Consider the following 17,500-nt stretch of genomic DNA (forward strand, 5'->3'; position numbering starts at 1 on the left):
ATTAAGATTTGATAGATGTCCTGATGATCGGCTCCATTCCACCGGAGGGTGGGGGGGATTACCTCGCCGTGGCCCTCCCAGCGTGGACTTCGATGCTACTCACTTCAATTATTAAAGAGTAATGATGTTGGATCTGACTTCGGAACGGAATACACGTGCCAGACCGAGTTAGAACTACTCCATGTATTAAGGCCGGTGAAATAACCGGTGTAACTGCTACATGGCTTATCCGGTAGGATATATAGGGAACTGTCTAATGCATACTCGAATTTACGCAATGAATGGTCTGTAATAGTTGCGATAAGTGAGGTCTGAGATGTGAGTGCGAAGAATGATGTACGAGACATCTCGACTGGGTTATATCTAACAGACGGAGGTAGCAAGGAGCTTAAGCGAGTTCCAAGATTGTGGTGGAAATGAAGGACAAAGGTTCCCGGTTTTAATGGGCGTCTTGATAGAGTTCAACAAAGCCTCCTTTGATTTTGTAAATGTAGACTCTTAAAGCGCTTATGCCCGCGCTGAATGCCACTTAGTTCAAACGCCTTTAGTCTAGCACAATATGATCACCTCTCCCCCCCTTTTTATACGCTTTTATTTTGCTTGCTTTTTTGTCTGTTTGTTTGTCTGTCTGGGTCAAATCTTGTAACTCAATTTTCGACGTGTTCCCTTCGTCCGATGGGCTTGGAATTTTGCATGGTTACTCGATCCCGGTGACAATGCAACCTTACATGATCAGTAGGTCAGCAGTGACATCTAGCGACCCTACAGTGACCTATCCCAGTATCTCAGGATTTGTATGAAAATCTTCGGATTTTTCAAACCTTCTTTGACTCGACCACAAATCGGTTACAATTTGTCAAAACTAAAATGTATGAAATAAAAAAATTTTTAAAAATGTTTAAACACGCTTTTATTAAAATGTACTAAAAAGTAAAAACAAAATTTTTGGAGACACCAGGATTTTCTTACAATTAATCATGTTTACAAAAATAAAAGCGTGGGCGCCAAACATGGCTGGAAATCCTACAAGAAAAAATAATTTTTTCTTTCTTGTAGCATTTCCTTCCATGTTTGGTGCCCACGCTTATATTTTTGTAGACATGATTAATTATAAGAAAATCCTGGTGTCGCCAAAAATTTATTTTTTACTTTTTAGTGCATTTTTATAAAACCGTTTTATAAAAATGTACATATATAATATATATATATATATATATATATATATATATATATATATATTATATATATATTTTATAAATAGCACAGTACGCCCTCCAGCCTACCTCTCTAGCTATAGACTTCATTCTGAAATTTCACACACACACACACAGAGAGAGAGAGAGAGAGAGAGAGAGAGAGAGAGAGAGAGAGAGAGAGAGAGAGAGAGAGAGAGAGAGAGAGAGAGAGAGAAATTTTTAACTTCCATAATCAAAGCTTAGGTTAATCTTTAGTATGTTAAGATCTTTCCCAGTACTGACGCTAAGAAACAAAACCACTGTTCTAACGGAACATTACCAAGAAAATAACAGACGTATAAAAACACAATTAAGTAGCCTAGTAATTAGCAGTTATCAAAGAATCCACAGCGGATTCACAGACAAAAATGAATTCGGCCATTTGTAAGTTTTTTATATAAGTAATAAATAAAATAACTGAACGTCAGAAAGCCTTTTCCGCCGGTGCCACCACCACGGAATTTTTCCTGCCTTTAGGAATCTTAAGGGAATCGCTCACATCACCTTCAAACTTTCAAAATGACACATGGACGAAAAATAAAAAATCTTATTATCCTCTGCAACTAATCTCAAGTTAGTTCATGTGACAAAAATACGATATCTAACCTCGTCCTCTACATCTTTAAATCACCCGTAATCACTAGCATTGAAATGGATCTTATCTCTACTGGGGGACGGGGGTCTGCTGTATATCTTCTGTCAAAAAATGAGTTGTCACCCATTCTGCTTTTCAAAGGCGTGTTTAGTTATCCGGCGCAAGTCTGCGGGTAGATGCCTGGCAAACATCTTCATATGTGCTGCTGACTCGAAGGAATATGGGCACGATAACGAAAGATTTATTTATGCTACAAACACACATGACGGACAAAGTCCATTCAACCTTTTTTTTTTTTTTTACGAATAGGATTATTGACTAATGTGGATCACTGGGAATAAATCAGTTAATTTAAAAATGACTGATGAACATCATTATAACAATGTAAGTGGAATAATTTCTCACAATGGCTCAAGATTCCTCTTTGGCGAGTTCATCCTCGCGGGTTTGCACAGTTGGCATCCTGGCGTGCGAAGGAGACCCAGAGGGTTTTCGCGTCAGTGTATCCTTCAACAATGCGTTACAGCTCGGCGCTTGGCCTCCGCCACGACATTCGAGAGGGGAAAATTACACGACTTCGGATACTGACTAAAAATGTCAACTCTGATTTCTCCTGACTCACCTCTTCTTTGTCAAGAATCTTGTGTGTCTACGCAAACGACTGCCTTCACAATATTCTATAAGGAATCTTTCAACCACAACTGGAAGTCCATAGTGAACTTTCGTATTTTACGACATCTCTGAGAAGCCAACACTGACAATTCCTGCCAAACTCTTATTTCTTATCCTTCCCAAATGAGTCACACGGGCAAAATATAATCGTTCAAATATGGACCTGGGGAGGGGAGGGTGGGGAGACTGAGCCCCATCAAGTACAGCTTCAGAAAAGGTAACAATTTTCAATCCAAGACGGACTTGCGCAAATCACAACCGAATACTCTCGGTCATGACAAGGGAACAAACGTCAAAGCGCCGTAATTTCAGGTCAAAACCATTGAATATTATTATGTAATATACATAATGCAAATAGTGTAACACAGCTCATAATAACACTTTCAGCAATAATCTCCATTCAACATTTATTCACTGTTGTTCTCTGGCACATTATTCTAAGACGGTTGTGAACTTTAAAGTTAACTTTAAAGTTAAATGTTAAAAAGATCATTATTTTAGGATGTTCACGTTATTCACGTATTCAATATTTCGAAACCTACACTAAGCACTTAAAAGTAAAATATAATAATGGATATATCCTACCTGTTCATGGCTGTTGGGGATACCTATAGTATGGCAGACAGGAGTGCACTGAAATTCACAGCTAACAATTGGTAAACACAAGTCTCTCTTTTCCTCTCTCGAGCAACAGAACGGGAACAAATGAACAACAAAGTATCAACCACATCCAACTGACAGGTGGATTCAAACTCAAGGCAACAGATGGGAATGATCAAAATGACATTTGCAGGATACAAAATATTTGACTCAAAATCTGTGGAGGACAGAAGAGCCTCGCAATGCTTTTGGGGGCTTGACAGGGAAGCGACGCTGAAAGATCGCCTACATTTGCGCAAATCCTAATAATCAATGTGGTGACAAAGTTAAGTCCGGCGTGAACAGGAGTCCTCTCGAGAGGTGGAAAGAGCCTGCTGGGCAGGCAGGCACCGGGCACCGATCGGGGAGCGAGTCTTAAGGAGAGAAAGAGAGGAGTCTTGGCCGAGCCCTCGTTGCGGTTTCAGGTCTAAGAGGCCGATGATGACTGGTGAGACAGCAGAGATGTCGTCGCCTCATATACCCTCTGACAGGCATGACCTTGCCCTCCACCCAACCGTTGGGCTACCCAAACACTGGGCCCCTTACCCACCAAACATACCCAAGTCCCAGTCGCAATAATGGACCCACTAACTTTTTTTTTTTCCCTAAAAAGTCAAGACAGTGGAGGGTTCAGTTTTCCACTCTCCTTCTCTCTCTCTCTCTCTCTCTCGGTCTTTGAGTACAAACCCCGACGCCATATAAATTATGGAGTTTCTTTAATGAAAAAAAAAAAGTACCTTGAGAAAAGAAGCTCCTCAAGTACCTCTTTCAGAGCAAGGTCTAGAGACCTCTTCGAGGAAACTACACCTGAACTATACTCTGAAACTTAATAACATACTCAGAAGAGAGGAGATTGTTATGTATTTACTGAGGGAACTTGTTGCCTCAATAAATATATAATGAAAAAATGTGGCCCAGTTTAAATTTTAGATTCAAATCGTATCTAACAACTAACCACCTGTCCCATAACGCTTATTATGACGCCTTACACACATACACACACACAGAGCAATAAATTCATAAACCCCATCAACCGGCCCGCCTCGAAAAACAAAGGAAACAAAGTGCCAGGTAATAAACGTCCAGTGACCCGCGAATTACGAAGCGACTTTTCTTTCTCTGTGGCGAGAAGATTCAAATCATAATAATAATAATAATAATAAATAATAATAATAATAATAATAATAATAATCTTTAATAATCGTAATAATAATCTTTTTATGTCCTTATTTTGCGAAATCGTTTATAATTTTTGTATCTAATCCCTTTACCTTACGACAAGAAAACTGAAAATACAAAATGAAATTGCCCGTCGTAGATTTTACCTAATTTCCTATTTAATAACCAACGGATTATACATGCCTTTTAATGAGAATCTAGTACTTTCTCCGTTCTGAGCAGTTCCAAGTTTTACGAACGTCCCCCGAGTTGCTACACTAAATCTCTGAAGGGCAAATTCATGGACGAAAATCCTTCATTATATGACTTTTTTTTCCTGTCACCCATTCAGTAAATCCCTTTAACACTCAAAAGGTCTCAATTGCATCATCTCCCGCAGATTGCGTTCACTGAAAGGTTATAAAAAAAAATCAAGGGAGAAGAAAGGAGATATAGTATATGAAGTCAGTCCCTATACATAAAAATATAAATATGAATTGCATAACACGCATCGTGGATATTGCTTCTGTTTATGCTTTTCTATTACTTCATCTTGGAAGAGAGCTTTCAATGCCCATAACAGTTTATTCATGTTTATTCCAACTTTTTTTTAGCCTGCAATTAATAATGAATAATGTTCGCTTATAAGAAGACAGCTCATGTTTTAATAGCATAGTTATTCTCCTGTTTTTAACATCACCCTTTCCAATAACTACAGATATAAATCAAGTTACCAAGTATTTTCAGTATAATTAATCATATCATGTCTCACAAAAAAATACACTCGAGTTTCCGCACAGGAGACTTCAATGCTCCCTCATATTGGCTCTTAGCAATAAATCAAGTGTCTGCTGACCAGCACGAAGAAACACTGCCAGGGTAAATGTCACTGCATTCAAGAGGTACAAATATCTGCACTTATCTTCCATTAAGTGTCATGTCAAGTGATATACAAAAGTGTGGCGGGCAGCTGCAGAGCACAAAATCTTTCCCTAGAATGAAACCTCAAATAACTGGCCCATCTGTAAGACTGATGACCAGTCGTTATGCACAATATCCGGCAACAAACCACGTGGACTGGCTAACTGACTGATTGTTTGGGTTTGTGTAACGATAACCTACAACAATTTTTTGGAGGAGTTCTTCGTTGGCGGGGTGGGTAGAGCTCTCGGCTGGAACGCTGTTGGTCCAGCGTTCGACTCTCCAACCGGCCAATGAACAATTAGAGGAATTTATTTCTGGTGATATAAATTCATTTCTCGTCATAATGTGGTTCGGAGTTCTAATAAGCTGTAGGTCCGTTGCTAGGTAACCAGTTGGTTCTTTACCACGTAAAATAAATCTAATCCTTCGGGCCAGCCCTCTCTAAGTTAAGTATACGCCGTTTTACCAGACCACTAAGCTGATTAACAGCTCTCCTAGGGATGGCCTGAAGGATTAGACTTATTTTACGTGGCAAAACCAATTGGTTACTTGTAACAACGGAACCCAACAGCTTGAATGGACCCGGATATAAGTGAAGAAATGAATTTCTATCACCAGAAACACATTCCTCTAACTCTTCGTCAGCCGGCCGGGGAATTGAACTCCGGCCCATCAAGTGACAGTCCGAAGCACTACCGACTCACCCAACGAAGGGCTCCAGCCCTCTCTAGGAGAACTGTTAATCAGCTCAGTGGTCTGGTTAAACTAAGGTATACTTAAACTTTCGAGGAGTTCTACTGCTAATACGGAGTAAATTTCCTTACTGTCCCGTACGCAAACTCCTGAGAAGTAGGCTAGTATTGCACCAGCCCCGGTTTTTTGCCATGCCCCTATGTTAGGTTAGGTTAGGTTAGGTTAGGTTGAGTAACATTAAAACCACGATGGTAATATTGGTGTGGGAAACATAAAGAGATTATTTTCAAGAAAATTCTATGGTTAGTTTTTAAGATATGGCGTCACGCTTTTTTCAGGGAAAGGTTCCGGTACTCGGTTACATCTCGGGAAAATGTGCCCTTAAGTCCCAAAGATTCAGAGTCTGAGGAAACAATTTCCTGGTCTTCTGTATATCAAATATTCACCATTCTCGTGATCCTCACTTTCAGCAGTAGCCCGACTCTTACAAACACTGGAAGTCGCATTCTTTTCCAATATTACTGCTGTAATTCTTCTATCACTGGCATCTTTACTGATACTGAGTGGAATAAACCTCATCAGCATTGCAATAATCGTCATTCGTCCATTAGTTTGTTTAATGTTTAGCGATACTCCCCAGCGTTCCCAAGAAAACTAAACGAAAAATTCGTTCACAATACCGAAAGCAACTTCAGTAACGAAGTCAATACACTATTCCATAATGGTATTTCAAGTTTGAAGTGAAAAATGATAGTTCTTGCAATAAATTTACTAAGGTATTTCAAAATATGAACACAAGAAAACAGCCTACACGTATTATTCAATGACTAGCAAGTAAATGTGCACTTTTTGTCCAATTTTAGCAACAGACAGAACTCCTGTGAAATACATCTCTGTAGGTGCGGTGTTGGTCACCGGGTCTAGCGATAAAATCGCTTAAGAGGCACTTCGCTTGCACAATGGAATCGACTTCATAATGGAAGAGATTTTTCCTTTACATTACTTCTCCAGCTATAATTCACACAGATTAAAACGAATGAAAAAAATTAGTCGTAGGAGATTAAGGCGAAAATGAAATTCACGAAAATTTTTCGAGTTAAAAAGTTCGTACTTAATTTTTTTTTTTTACTTAGTGAGAGAGAGAGAGAGAGAGAGAGAGAGAGAGAGAGAGAGAGAGAGAGAGAGAGAGAGAGAGAGAGAGAGAGAGAGAGAGAGAGAGAATTTGCTGCCAACATTCTTAAATCTATGATTTACGTAAAACAGTTTCTTTGAGGATGAAATTAAGCATATTAGGCCTACACTTTCTTTCACATTTTATAAATTAGAGATTTTATTTTCAAAACAAACAGGGACAGAAGATGGAAACTTGTAAAAAGTTACGAATACACACTTTTTACGAATACAGACTTATATTAAACTGATAAAAAAAAGACCTTTCGCCTCTGATATACAAAAAAAAAAAAAAAAACTTGGCTAACTGCGGTTACCCTCTTGTCAAAGCAAGGCACTGATGCAATCAATGGAACAATGATATAATGCATTATATAAAGAACGATTGGGATTACAGTAACAATAGTCTACTGCTTAACTACGTGATGATCCAGTTGACGCCAAATTTCTAAGGGCAAAGAGGACAAAACAAACCTAAAATGGAAGTGGAGCCAAAAAAAGGGTAAACAAACCACCAATCAGCCGAGTAGACCAGTTAAGTCAATCGAGATCAACATGGATGAGTTGAAACAGGAAGAGAAGGGCAAAGGGACCAGAGATCTGGAGGAGGAGGAGGAGGAGGAGGAGGAGGAGGAAAGGGCCTCGGGTACCGTACCCATCGATAGATGCGAGACCAGCTTGTCAGGGGAGGCACGGGTCGGGTAATGGGGTGGGCAGGGGAGATATACCGCCGCCGTTGTAGCCCCAGGGTGATCGCCCGTCTTTCCTCCACTTCTGCTCTGCCTTGGGAACTCGACCTTTCTCAAGACACATTCACTAATATATCTAATCAATAAATTACTACTTAAACTCTTATGCTGCCCAGACTTCACGTAAACAGAGAGAGAGAGAGAGAGAGAGAGAGAGAGAGAGAGAGAGAGAGATATGTTAGATGGCACACATTTTGGCTGGAAAATAAAACTCAATTCTAGGGTTTTTTCCTACTTACTATCTTTCTCCACCTTAACTACGACATACAACAGTCAACTGACAGCTAGGTACAAATTCACTGTTTATGCCAACCGTAGTTGTACACTGATAAAGAGGAAGGAAGGAACGGCCGGTAACAGAAGTGAACCCTTACAAAGAACGGTTGCATAATTGCACTGTCAACAATAAACAGAACATAGTTAAACACAAACTAGGAATCAATTTACAGAGGGGTAAGATTCAGTGAATGACATCTGTCGTGACAGAAGGAAAGAACATAATAATACCACCGCTTACGGTAAATATGAAAGAACTTTGCAAATGACTTCCGTCGTACAGCCTAAATCCAATTGAGAATATGATTCAATGGCCGGAAATTTAAATTCACAAGACACAACCTGCATGAATAAAACATGTAAATTAGCCGTTTCTTAAAGGCACGCTGTACTACAAATATCTAACATCAACATTAATATTCTTTAGAGCCTAGTCTAAACCGATTTCCTACATGCAATTAAAGATCTATGACGTACTTGACCAATGCTCGAGACAAGACATTTGGTAGAAGTTTGAATGTTAAATCAGGCCTCTGGGATGAAAACCTGCTGAAACGGCCCGCTACCGATGGCAAGAGTACGGGGAGTAAATAAAGGATAAAGGAAGTTGCTACTTAAGGGAACAAGAAAGAAGTTATTTGTTCTACATGGGTTGTAAACGTTTTAGAAAGAATGGCGTCAGTACATAAAGGAGTCGACACAACAGCCACGGGCAGAATACGGCAAACAATATATACTTATATAAACAGAGTATCAGGTGATGATCATAAAGCCTTCAGGGAATTGCAAAAAGGTCTCTGAAGAGAAAACAGACTGTACAGAGCATTCCAGTTGTTAGAGAAATGTCCGATATAATATGGAATGAGAGAGAGAGAGAGAGAGAGAGAGAGAGAGAGAGAGAGAGAGAGAATTTATATATGGTTTCATCCTTACCGATGCGGTGTGTCACTGCAACTCTTTGTTTTCTGAATTTCACGTCTATTGTACTCCCCCCCCCTCACAGCTACGACCATTCCATTCGACTGACCACCAGGTATAAGCAATATCAACGCCAAGAGGAAAAAAGTGTCTTTTTATTAATGGGCCAATTACATCTGTCCTTGTCCGGGATTAATTCTGTGATCTCCGCCTAATGAGGAGTGTAGTCGCCTGAACTAAGATGGCTCGGGCTTAGCCTCCATAAAGAGTGTATTGTATTTTTGCTGAGTAGAAAATTATTATATTCTTTTTTACTACAATGTCCACTTAGTAGGACCTTTCGTACGGGGAAAAAGATTTTTTCCAACTACGTTTCTGGCATTGAGTTTTTGCAACAGCGTGTGATTTACCGATATTAATACATGGAAATAAGAATGATCACTATTTCCCATATAAATAGCCTTACACATACACACACACACACACACACACACATATATATATATATATATATATATATATATATATATATATATATATATATATAACATATGTGTGTGTAAACAATTCTATAAATTTCACATTTTTATACATGAAAGCAATCCCAGCATCAGCTTTATACATCGTAAGAAGGATTCACTGGGCAAGATTCAAACAATCCTGCCCTTTAACCAACACTGGACAAACAATATTCGGCCTATGCTAGGAACCAATTAATACCGAGAGATTAGCTTATGAGAACATGAATAAAACAAGTTTCTCTGGCTCTTCTTCAATCTGTTTCATCGCCCCACAAGATGTCAGGAGAAAATGCTGAACGTACCGCACATCGCTGGTGCGACAAGTGTTACGGACACAAGTGTTAGAACTAAAAGAGCATCAGGGATCAAGTCGAGCCAGTCTACCTCCCAGTAAACGACCAGAAATTCCCTACCGCTAGAGAAATTTATTTCTGGTGATAGAAATTCATTTCTATTTATAATGTGATTCGGATTCCACAATAAGCTGTAGGTCCCGTTGCTACGTAACCAATTGGTTCTTAGCCACGTAAAATAAATCTAATCCTTATTGCCAGCCCTAGGAGAGCTGTTAATCAGCTCAGTGGTCTGGTTAAACCAAAGTATACTTAACTTAACCTACAGCGGGGCCAAACCCTACGGTTGCTGGATACTCACGATATTAATCCAACTGTACCTATCTATTAATTACTGCCCGTGCATCATCATAAACCATTCCCTTAACCGCCCCCCAATCCCCACGGGAACGTTAATGTTGTCTATCTGGAAGTCACGTTAATCCGGAAACCTCTCTTCATTCGGCAGGCACATGTTTGACATTCATGTTGAGTGTAACGTGATGCAACCTCACTATTTTCTACACGTACTATAGAACACGAAATGTAATCTGGACACATGATTACTACCCACAGCTGAGTTCTATTAGTCACAAGCCAACTTTCCCGTATTGTTAAAAAATAAGAGATGTTAACACTACGCACTTACAATGTAAGTCATTACAATATGTATATTTCACCTTAGTACAAATTTATATCACGCCTGTTTTCTTTGTAAGAAGCCCTATTGATAACTTTATTTTATACTCAAAGCACAGTAACTTTTGTAAACTGTCACTTAAACACAACAACGACTAAAAGCTGACAGATGAATGAGAGGTGATGCCTACACAACGTTACCTAAATTTTCTTGATCACTGATGAAACGGTGAATGACTGTGATATAGTCTTGATCTTCACGTGGCATTTCGTGCTTGACAGCAACAGCTGGTTCAAGGAGACAGTCGATTTCGTGTGGCTTTTTCTCCAAAAGTAATGGTATATTTAAAAAAATATAGGGGCACTGGGAGAGAGATGTAATAAAACAGACGTTATTTCGCGCTATACCCTCACATGACAGCCAACTGACTGCTTAAGGGAAGAGGACATTCCTTCAGGAATAGAATGGTTCCCATGGTACCATTTATAAATAAAACCACGGGTTACGAAGCAAAATTTGAAAGCATTTCTAAAACGTAAGTAACAGTTACATCACTGCAGACAATGTATGTATATATCTAATTAGACCAGGGGACACTTGGGAAACGCTGTCAAGGTAACAAGCCGTGTTAAAAACATCCAAGTGTATGCCATGAAGTTACGATATATATATATATATATATATATATATATATATATATATATATATATATATATATATATATAATATATAATTCTTCAGTGGAGACCCATCCACATCATTTCAATGAAACGTAATATTTCATATAACTCTTATAATGGTCTACTGCGTCAAATACAAGAAAAAAAAAAAGCGAGATTAATCACGAGGCAAAAACAAACAGTCTCATAAATGAGCTCGAAAGAAAATCTTTCGGTGGTGAGAAGCAGCCCATAGAGAAATGCAGACACAAATACTGGTTAAAATAAACCTCACGTTATCATTAGTGAAGGATGCTTTGTGTCTTGTCAAACATTAATTAAGAGTCGTCAAATGAAATGAAGAGCTTAGACCTGGCAGAAGTTAAGTCTTTTTTTTTTAAATCAAACAAGAATGAAACACTGGCTGTATAACATCGGAACGACATTCGGTAGGATTAACGTTATCGGCTTAACAGGGGAGAGATAAGATAGACAGTTGTCGTTTATATGAAAACAATCGTTATCTTCAAATAAAACTCAAGTGTTCGCTTCTCCAGCTGACTGACTGATTTGCCGAAAGACGAAGTCACCGCTTTACTTACACATTTATTATGAATGTGTACAAAAAAGTAAATCAAGAGACTTCATGACCGTTACTTACACATTTATTACGAATGTGTACAAAAAATTAAACAAAAAGATTTCGTGATCGGTACCACCACAATTACATTAACTCTTAAAAGTCTGAATATCACCGATAGCGGACGTTCTTGCCAGCGAGCCCATGGTAAAAGTTGAACCTCAACACAAATTTATAACAATCAAAAGTAATGAGACGAATTAAACGCAGCACCGCTACTTCTCCAACGAATCGTCGATGGTCGTTTTAATTATCGTCAATGAATGCAATACTATGCAGATTTTTATTTTCTTACATCCAAGACATGACACCTAAAACGTCGACAAAATGGAAGGTTAAAAAGGCAAGAATTCATGAGTAACACTGATAACGCAACAAAAGACTAAATGACAATATAAATGATTTAAAATATTAATTTAAATCCTTCCAGATTTTTTCAATCATTCAAGTAAAAATTACTTGACTCAACTACGGCAAACGGTACCTTTCCTTCGTGAGACCTCGAAACACAAGCACTGGAATAAAAATAAAACAGTAAAATTTACCGATAAGTGATTTTCAGCAATGAATTAAAATAACTATCAAGAAAAAGACATTCCAATCATTATTACTGTAGTATCATCATCATTGCCGCATGTCCCCAAACACAACGAGTCTAGGAACTACAGAAAGGTGAGCGGTCAGGAGGGAAAAATATATAAATACAAGTCAAGAACACGACATTTAGCAACATAGGACTTGAAATCTGACATAGAAAACAAGAACTCCGAAGCAAGCTGCCTCCGCCAACGCTAACTGCTACGAGCACATATTTCTACACACTAGAACCGGTTAGTTCTACGAATGGATTCCCAACCATCTTCTATGTTGACAGCCGATGCAAGCTAACGTCCGTAGACTGACTCTGACGCGGAAGCGATGCTATTAAACAAGTTAGTGAACCTAGAGCGCAGCGTACAGGGGTTCACTTTCTTAAACTTTTAATGGAGTGAATCACCAATTCAAAGCAAGACGGTTTCCTTGGCGATAAAAACAAACCGTCAAACGTTCATCGATGTCTTGCCAATGTCAATCCGGTGGAGGGATCCCCATCAAATTATCTTGCACCCGTTCTCTAAATATCCTGCTAGAGCTCTCTCTCTCTCTCTCTCTCCCCCTCTCTCTCTCGCTCTCTCTCTCTCTCTCTCTCTCTCTCTCTCTCTCTCTCTCTCTCTCTCTCTCTCTCTCACACACACACACACACACACATGGAAAAAACAAACTCCCTGACGGAGGTAATATCAACAAAAATATCATTTCTTACATGTTTACACTCCTATAAGCACGTTCACCATACTCCCTAGAGCAAAAGCATAGAAAACGAAAGAAAACAGTGCACCAAGATGTATACTGAAGCGAAGGGAACTTGAGACTATCAAACGCTCTTCTACAAACTATGCAACGGTCCAAAATTTAATGTCTGAGAATACAGTACATTACGAAGACACTGTAAATACAAATATGCAAGACCATCTGCGATGCAGACTTCAATCATCGTTACCCCTCAGCTCTTGTGACAACGATGTGTTTCATAATATAAGGCAAAAAATGTCGTATGTTTGTATGGTGAATTATTTTACACACGACGCTTGAGAGAGAGAGAGAGAGAGAGAGAGAGAGAGAGAGAGAGAGAGAGAGAGAGAGAGAGATTTAGAAATAACAGTACATTACTATCACTCCCGCGACCCTCGTCTATGTTGATTCGGTCATTACTTGCCGAAATTACCAGTACCAGAGCATCTGGCAATACATCCAAGATAATTTTAAATATAAATATGAGCAATGGTATTTATTTCTTAAATGTGTACAGTGGTTGACAAGTCGTGACTGAAATGCAACAAAGGAAGAAATTCCTTCAGTCACAGGAGGCCGTCAATGGTAATGGCGAAGCAAGAGTATTCTCAACTAGATTGCGGTATAACGTAGGATGGGAAAGATAACATCTAACACTAACACCAGTCTCCGGATTGTGGTGAAATTGAAGAGCAAGGGTTTCTATCTTCCGAGGTTGTGGCGGTGATTTGGAACCGATTCCTCCTTACTTCTGTAACTGTAGGCTAAAGGATTTCATATTACGTTCGCGTCTCCGTTGGGTCCCGCAAGTTGCACTGTTTTGACACTTATATCATGATTGTAATTCACAAGAAGGAAAGATGAGAAAGCAGCCGCCTGTGATGGGTCTAAACGTCACCAATATTGTGTCAAGGATGTTGATAAATGTTCACAGTACTGCTGAATGTCTCCGATAATTCGTAATGATTCTGTCCATGTGAACTAGTCATGTATGGTCGTCGGAGATGACGTCTTCAAAATCTTTTACATTTTAACGTAATAGTGTCCAACTAGGTGAAGGTCGCAAAGCATCGCACTTTCTTCCCAGTGTGTTTAAAGTATCCCCATTACATACACAAACGCGCACACACGGCGCCACAATATTAAAAGCGGATTTCAAGTTCTACTTGCCCGACATCTGACTGGTCAAAGAATCTGCGAGCATAACTAAATGTCCTCAGGGAACGGAACATATTCACCCTAATTGCTGTGTCCCAAATAATTGGAAACATAAGGTCGGCGAGTGTATTCGAGTCAGTGCAGCAAGCATAAGCCTTCCGTACGGATATTAATCAATTCTTTTCCTGTTCCTTAGCCTTACGAGACAAGCCCACTTTCTGGACTATTTAAGAATTTAGCAAAAGGCGCTACTGGGTTCTCGCTACTGGGTTCCCCTTAGGCAACGTTTTCGTCTCTTTTAAAATCATCAAGATCCTGACGTGTTCAATTGCGCTCTGATCATTCTCAGTGGGGAAAGTGCCAAGCGATTCAGCAACTGCGGAGTCTTTCACACTTCACACAATAAAAGTTACTTACTGGACATACTGTACGTACTTTGAGAGATTTTGATAAACATGAAAAATTGTCCCTTTAATCACTGGCACGTACAAAACCCCCTGGTATACCAAACACCCACTATTTAAAGATGAGCATATACACCATTTGAAACAGGCCTAGAAGATAACAAAATAGAAATCTCTGTCATTTCATCTGCCAAACCACAACTACTATACTTCCGTGGATGCCTTACAGAGTCACAGCTGACTAATCATCACACAAGATGCCAGTCATCAGTTCTTACAAGGAAAGCAATATTTGCCGAGTGAGGGAGGTCTTCCATTTTTAGCCAAGCCAAAGGTACTTGCTCGGCCTTCCAAAAGGGCATTCAACATAAAACGTTAACGGACACATTTTCTTGAAAGGGGCGGGGTAGGTAGGGGATCGGGAGGGCAGGGGAGACATGACGGGCAGCGCCGGGTTCCAGCGCAGCGTAGCACGCGCCATCAAGCTAGTTTCATTGATAATGCTAGAAACTGATAAAATTACATCCGTTCGGAAAGGTGATTTCCATTCTGAAATGTCATTATTTATTCTATTCTAATTACCAACAGTACTGTAGAAAGAGGAGGACCTTATTTTTGATAAATATGTATACCTATCCTTAATGTGAGATGAAAGAATCGAGATAGATCAGGAAATCATCCATGAACGGGGACTGCATGAATTAGAAGAAAAAGATACGTACTTGCCTCCTACTAACAAAAAACCGTCCAAAGGAATTCAAACAATCTCTGCGTGTGGGTAAGGGAGAAGTATGTTTATGTGTGTGTGTGTGTGTGTTTGTGTGTGTGTGTGTGTGTGTGGGGTAATAGCTTGGTTGGTGTTAGCAACTGTGTTATAACCAAACAACCGCAGTCACCTCGATCACCTTCTACATCAGAATTCCTTTTTATTACATTACGTTCCTCTATTATATGTATCACGGAGATATACACACACATGTATGTATGTATGTGTACATATATATATATTATATATATTATGTATATATATATATATATATTATATATATATATATATATATATATATATATATATATATATATATATATATATATATATATATATATATATATATTCAGCATCTTCAATCAAGTGAATAACTTGCCCCAAATGAATAACTGAGCCTGCACACTCTCGTCACACAAGCCTAGTGTAGACAAGTCAAAAGCGAATCTTAAAAGTGGGCCACAGTAGGCGGTGCCGTCAACAATATTCCTGATTTCTAATAAGATTATTACGATGAATCGCTAAAGGACGAATATAGAAAATAAAGGGAGGTTGCTACTTCAAAATTTAACTAGAGGGAAATAGGCCACCAAATGTTAGATGTCATCATGCCGTTAGACTGTACAGGACTAAAGCATAACACTCAGAACTAAGCAAAATGCGACTTTAGATTTTCTCTGGTAAAGAAAAGAAAAAGACACGTAATAAGAATCAATTTTCTGATCATAAAGGAGAGAGAGAGAGAGAGAGAGAGAGAGAGAGTCGCAGGTTGACAATACAAGTCTTAGAGCAACGAAGGCAAAGAGTTCCCTATCAGAGAACTGAGTGGCCTCAAGAGTGATGTGCGCTGTACTTGTAGCGCCTAGCGCTTAAAAGAAAAAAAAAGAAGAAAAAAGCAGCTTTCCTTCCTTCCTTTCATAACATTCCTACCTTCTAACTCATCCAACTTCACACAACGCCCACCCTTCCTCCCTCGCTCGCTCGCTCGCTCGCTCACTATCATTTTCTGGCGTTTTCGTTGAGCCACTCCACAGAATGGTGGCCTTGGTCCCAGCGCCAGGTTTTCGGACATATAACAAGGTTCCGTGGCTACACCAAAAATGAGTTACTTAACGATAAAGTGATAGGGAAATCTAATTTTTTGATGCTTAGTAATATATTCAACTGAATACTTAAAAAAAAAAAATGGTCAGTTCTACAAAGCTATCGCATTCATAGAATGTCAACCTTTACTTTACATAAAGACCATCAGTCACACAGCGAAAATATAGAAGCAACATCTACAGACGAAACAAAGATTCTTACCAAGAAGTAGGACCGTTACGAACTCTTAGTTCCACACTGCTGTGGTGATATTCTGATAAGCCTCGCATACTGAGGATGCCCGTTGAGTGGGAATGGGCATATGAAATTCAGGCCAAAGGCCAAGCGCTGGGACCTATGAGGTCATTCAGCGCTGAAAGGGAAATTTGAGTGTAGAGAAGGTTTGAAAGGTGTAACAGGCGGAAAACGTCGGAGTTGCACTAGGAAACAATTTTTAGGAGAGGGAGGAAAGTGAGGTGGAAGAAAGACAATATGGACGGAGGCGCAGTAAAAGGAATGAAAGGGGTTGCAGCTAGGGGCCGAAAGGACGCTGTAAAAAAATCTTAAGGAGTGCCTACAGTACACCGCGTGAGGTGCAATGATGCGGATGCCCGTTGATATCCCTCGGCAGGGCAAAACGCGGCCTACAACTGGCTTCTCCACATACTCAATAACACATTCTGGTACGATGAATCTGAAGCGGAGTCGCGACCATTCACCGCTCCATCTTCACGTAAAGGTAAAAAACTAGTTTTTTTTTAATCATTCTAAATACCAACTGACTGGAATAAATTCTTTCCCTAGATCAAAAACAACACCTTAGGGCACCTCATATATGAGTCCATGTCTACCAAACAACCAATTCAAGAAAGTCGTTGGGTATGTATGAAAACTTACAAGGGGGTATGTAAAAACTTACAAAAGGTTAGGAAGTTT

The 17,500-nt window shown here is 39.3% G+C and overlaps 1 protein-coding gene across 5 annotated transcripts in view; it reads right to left on the reverse strand.

The window, feature by feature from the left end:
• Positions 1 to 17,500, reverse strand: part of Chi (LIM domain-binding protein 2 Chi) — a 111,362-nt gene that overhangs the window by 88,829 nt on the left and 5,033 nt on the right. Inside the window, exon 1 of one of the 5 annotated variants that reach the window (XM_067095272.1) lies at positions 3,088 to 3,525. The exons of the other annotated variants lie outside the window; for them this stretch is intronic. Coding sequence (XP_066951373.1) covers positions 3,088 to 3,095 — 8 coding nt within the window. The 5' untranslated portion in view covers positions 3,096 to 3,525. Of the gene's footprint in view, positions 1 to 3,087; positions 3,526 to 17,500 lie in introns of those variants that run through there. 5 annotated transcript variants of the gene reach the window in all.

The sequence above is a fragment of the Macrobrachium rosenbergii genome, chromosome 51 (genome assembly GCF_040412425.1).
Source record: "Macrobrachium rosenbergii isolate ZJJX-2024 chromosome 51, ASM4041242v1, whole genome shotgun sequence".
NCBI lineage: Eukaryota > Metazoa > Arthropoda > Malacostraca > Decapoda > Palaemonidae > Macrobrachium > Macrobrachium rosenbergii.